Here is a 5288-nt window from a genome sequence, read left to right as displayed (position 1 = left end):
GCTACACTCACACACTGACATATCCCAGACTGTCAGCAGCTACACTCACACACTGACGAGGAGGAGACTCAACATCGGTCATTATTTCATCTAAAAACATGGTGGCATCATGACACAAATCTGGCAGTTAAAGGGTTAAAATTCTGAAAATTAATAAATATTTGATATTTATGATTAGGAGTGATGTTGATCAAAATTATAAATGTAACAAAATAAGAAAATCATATTAATGTATAATATTTTTTAAAGCTTGATTCTGAAAAGCAGATTTTGTGTGCAGAGCGATACGAGTGTGTGTGATATTAAAGCGGGAACTAAGGGGTTAAATGAGTGTGTTCCTGGCTGCAGGTGGAGCAGCAGGAGCAGAGGCTGGCTCAGAGGAGCGAGGAGCATCAGACGGCTGTGAACAGAGTGCAGGAGGTCAGAGAAGAGGAGCGACGACTGCAGAGAGGAGTCCAGGTGAGCAGAGGAGACAAATACGACAGAAAATGAGCTCATAAACGCCGTCAGCAGCTCTGCAGCAGCGAGGAGCTCTCTGCTACGATTGTGTTTGTGTTTGTGCAGGAGCTGAGGAGTCAGCAGGAGGCGCTGCTGAGTCAGCAGAGCTCCACCGTCTCCGCTCTGAGAGACGACGAGCTGCGACTCATCACCGTGCAGTCTGAGCTCAACACACACAGAGCAGGTAACCACACACAGACACACACACACACACACACAATCTTAAAATCATCTGAAATCATAAAAATAAGATCAAATGTTGGTGATCGATGTGTTCAAGGACTGCCAGAAATTTGACAACCCAATGATAAACTTGTTTTTACACTGTTGGCTGTGACGGATAGGATTAATTCTGGTTATTCTCCAAGAACTGCAAAAATAAAACACAAAAGAAAAACAGAAATCAAACATTTTTTCTTTAAAACTTGCCCAAAATAAATACATAAAAAAGCCAATCTTTCCTTAAAAACTGCCAAAATCTTAAAAATAACAAAACAAAACTGTTAATAAAGGCCCATCTCTTTAAAAGAAAACATACATTTGAAGTCTTTTTTCTTTAAAAATTGTCAGTAAAATAAAAATACAGAAATCAGATTTTGAGATTTTCTCCACAAAAACATCCGTTTAGAAACACGAAACCGTGTTTGATCGTCTCTGATGCAGACGAAGAGTCTGCAGCCTCATCATCACAGATTATGACTGTGTGTGTGTGTGTGTGTGTGTGTGTGTGTGTGTGTGTGTGTGTGTCCAGGTCTAAAACGCCTCCTTCAGGAGTTCCTCACAGAGCAGCAGGTGTTAGAGGAGGTGAAAACCAAACGCACCCACAACCTGCAGCAGCTCCACAAGAAGCAGCATCAGCTGGACAGACTGCAGGATGAGCTGGACACGACGAGGGACAAAGTGGACAAGACAAAGGACGAGCTGGACAGGACGAGGGACAAAGTGGACAAGACAAAGGACGAGCTGGAAAAGAAGCAGCAGGAGTTGAACAGGAAGCAGCAGGAGGTGGACAGGAAGCAGCAGGAGGTGAACAGGAAGCAGCAGGAGGTGGACAGGAAGCAGCAGGAGGTGGACAGGAAGCAGGACGAGCTGGCTGAGCTGCAGCAGGAAGTTGAGTCGCACAGAAAAGCGTCAGAGAATCTTCTGGAAAAGACCGAACAGCGACCTGAACTGCAGGTCGGTGAGAAATATTTCAATCACAAAAATGTATTTTTGTAACGGAGCGATAACGAGGCGGGTGAAAGAATCTCGTATTTGATCGAAAACAAAGCGGCGTGTGGCTGTAAGTCCGGAAATGGGATGAAGTTCGTCCTGATTCTCGATGATGTGAAGACGTACGAGCGAAAGAGGAAGTCAACGGCGGATTGTTTACGCGGCACACCGAGGGTTAACTTAGTCTGAAATATTTCTGTCTGGACAAACATTTTGGGTTTTTTATATTCTGTTTGTCATTTTGTTTTTTTTTTTTTTGCTTTTATATTTGAATCTTCTTCTGCTCGAAGTTCCTGTTTTTATTCGTCCTCCGTGTTCGGCGTTTTGCACCAAAACAGCGAATCAGATTCTGAGTAAGCGTGAGAGTTCGGCAATAAAACCCGATTCTGACTCTGATTAATTCTTGTCATGTTTGTGTTTTTTTTCCTGAACACTGGAAATAAGAAGAAAATCAGAACCTTTTCATTTTTTATTTCAGAAAGACAATAGCCAGAAACACAAAACAAAAAAGTCAGAATCCGGTTTACGGACACTTTTTTTTTTTTTTTTACGTGAAAGGAATTTCTTTTGGTGGATAACGCTAACAGAGTGAGAAAATGATTCATTGCAAAAATCAAAAAACAAATATAGAATAAAAAAAAAAGATCAAAATATGACGGCTGCAACACAAGGTCGTGCAGTTGGCACTGTAAATAGGTCGGAGGTCACACGTTTTTTTGGACCGTCCGAGACTGAAGTCACACCGGAAAAGGAATCACACAGAGACACTGGTGATTTTAAATATCGACCAGCTGGAAAAGCGACGGTCATTTTATTTCAGGAGCATTCGCAGATGGAACCATGGAGGGGAGAAACGTTTGTTTGCTCTAAATCTTTTTATCGGTGACAAAAAAAAGACAAAAAAAAAATTTAGTGGCTCAAACCGCGAGTTTCCAAAGTGAGAAGACGCTGAGCTGAGTTTGAATAAAACTGATCATGATTTCTTTTTATTTTATCATCCTAGTAATTTCCTTGAGAACTAGTGGCTAGTTCTTTTGTCTCTTTCTGTTTTATGAGAAAGTCGCAATGTAAGAAAAAAATTACAGTTAAAAAATACTATCAAAATTCTAAATATATATTTTTTACAAGTACTTTTAGAGTTGTTTTTTATTTTTTAGTTTTCTTGTTTTTTAATCTAAATAAATTATCTAGAAGTGTGTTTTTGGCAGAAATATGGCAAAAGTTCTCAGTATGAAGTATAAAAAGCGTACAGAGTCCAGTCTCTTATTGTTTATTTATTTATTTTTCATTTAACCGAGTCACACAAGCTGACAAAACGAGCACACTGATGCAGCGATATGCCCGACCGTGTTTGCGTTCATGTTTGGTGTGCAGGAGCTGCAGGAGCTGCAGGAGGAGCTGAGCAGGAGGAGGGAGGAGAGGAGCAGCCTGCAGGAGCAGTGCAAACACCTGGAGGCCAGACGGAGACACGCTGACAGGTACGAACATCAGCGCACGTCTGTAGAGACCATCAGGACACTTCGTCTAGATGTCGATTTGCTGATGTTACACGTTTTTGTGTGTGTGTGTGTGTGTGTGTGTGTGTGTGTGTGTGTGTGTGTGTGTCAGGAGTCTGTCAGCGGTGGAGGAGGAGCTCCACAAACAGAGGGAGGAGCACCGCCAGGCTCAGCTTCTGACTCAGAAACTGATCCGAGAAACAGCAGCCAATCAGGAGCAGCTTCACGGTACGACGTCATCACTGACACAGAATATACTGGTATATATAGACTGACACAAGGGGTTAAAAAGTTACAGTATGCCAGTCACATTATAATATAATGTGGTCAAAAATCAGAAAAAGTAGTAGCGTGCTGTCAAAAACCATAAAAAACTAAACGAAGAAACCTGATGGAGTCCGTCATCGAAAATGACCCAAAACGTCATAGTGTAGTGTGTCGTGAAAAATCTTAAATCGCCACTTCAGAAAGTTGTCAGTCAAATGAAGTCATATTGTCAAATGTCATCAGACATCATGAAAAACGTCGGTACAGTTGGTCTTTAAAAAGTTCACCTTTTATGACATTTTATGAATCTACATATTGTTTTACAAAGACCACGTCCTGTTTGTGTTTCAGAGAACGCAGAGCTGTTGTCTCTGCTCAGTGATCGCGTGGAGGAGAGGAAGAAATACCTGCAGACCCTGGAACAGGTGAGGCACGCACACACACACACACACACACACACACACACACACACACTTCAGACACAGCATATCAGTACGATCCTCACTGACACAGAAACATGGAAACACAACTGACTGAAACGTTCCAGTACAAACATGTAAAATAACTTAAATAATATGTTATGTACACACGTCTGTCAGCACATAAATAACAAAACATCCTTCACACATTTTCAGGTCGGCTACATAACAAAAGCATCGTTAATCATTTCACGTGTAGTGAGTAACTTTAAGTATTAAGTCTGAAGAGTACACAACAAGGATGCCAGTTTTTAATCATCCGTATTGTTGCTAAAACAACACTTTTCACTGTTTTAGGCTCGGGTTGAAGGCGATGTCTTCAGATTTCTTGTTGTTTTTTTTCTGACCAAAATGTTGATTTCAAAGAAATTGGTTCAGTATCATGAAAGACAGACAAGCATTTATTCACACTTCTGACGCTGGAACTAGAGAATTGTTGGCATATTTGCTCAGAAATGACTTATCAGTTTATGAAGTATCAAAGCTGTTACCTTCGGGTTGCGTGTAATCAGTCGATCCTGTCTCAGGTGGTGTGTGTCGGACAGCAGGAAGTCAGAGCTGCAGTGTGTCAGTTGGAGGACAGGGGGCGCCGCCTCACAGCGCAGCAGCAGCTCAGTCAGTCATCACTTATTCATGGTGCTGCAGATACTTTCCGATATTTTTTATTTCACACTCGCGTGTTTTAAAAGTAGATGTTTCTGTGTTCGAATCTGATCGATCAGAAGAGGAACTGTTGCAGAGAGAGAAACAGCTGATCCACAAGGAGGAGGGGCTTAACAAACAGGAGGAGGAGCTAAAAATCCAGGAGGAGGGGCTTGAACATCTGAAGGAGGAGTTAAAGATGGAAGAGGAGAGACTACGAAAGAAACATGAGAAGCTTAGTGAGAAAGAGGATGTACGTCTTAACATGCAAGAGTTGATCAATAAATCAATAATAAAATCTATATTTTATGTGAATGTAGCTGTATTGATTTTAATTGCTGTTTGATGTGTTTGTGTAGGAGGACAGCAGGGAGGGGACAGATGAGGAGGACGACTCTTTGTACCTGTGGACAGCTGGTCTGAGATCTGTCTTCAGTTCTCAGGTGTGTAAAGACACGAGGCAGACATGTCAACACTGACAACATGGTGGCATCTTGGCTCATTTTTGACGGCATATAAAACTACTTTCTGTCATCTTAGTCGGAAATTACATAGTATAGTATGTCAAAAAAAATTTAACATTTCTGAAAAATACAAAAGAAAACCACAAAGTATAGCATGTTGAGCATGTCATAGCATACATTGTCAAAAAAAACAGCCAAAAATATCCTAATATAGAATTGCCAAAAAAAAA

The 5288-nt window shown here is 41.1% G+C and overlaps 1 protein-coding gene across 1 annotated transcript; it reads left to right on the top strand.

Annotated features, from left to right (window-relative positions):
- Window positions 1-348: 348 nt before the first annotated feature.
- On the top strand, window positions 349-5037 carry LOC121966907 (golgin subfamily A member 6-like protein 22; the record flags this gene model as incomplete). Its single annotated transcript, XM_042516976.1, has 9 exons — window positions 349-459; window positions 565-682; window positions 1250-1674; window positions 3085-3188; window positions 3319-3434; window positions 3825-3898; window positions 4480-4567; window positions 4675-4847; window positions 4954-5037. Coding segments are annotated over 9 exons (1293 nt in total), but the record flags the coding sequence as incomplete, so codon positions are not given.
- Window positions 5038-5288: the final 251 nt, after the last annotated feature.

This window comes from Plectropomus leopardus, unplaced genomic scaffold (assembly GCF_008729295.1).
Source record: "Plectropomus leopardus isolate mb unplaced genomic scaffold, YSFRI_Pleo_2.0 unplaced_scaffold2628, whole genome shotgun sequence".
Taxonomy (NCBI): domain Eukaryota; kingdom Metazoa; phylum Chordata; class Actinopteri; order Perciformes; family Serranidae; genus Plectropomus; species Plectropomus leopardus.
Note: the sequence above shows the minus strand (reverse complement) of the source record. Positions and strands in the feature narration are given on the sequence as shown.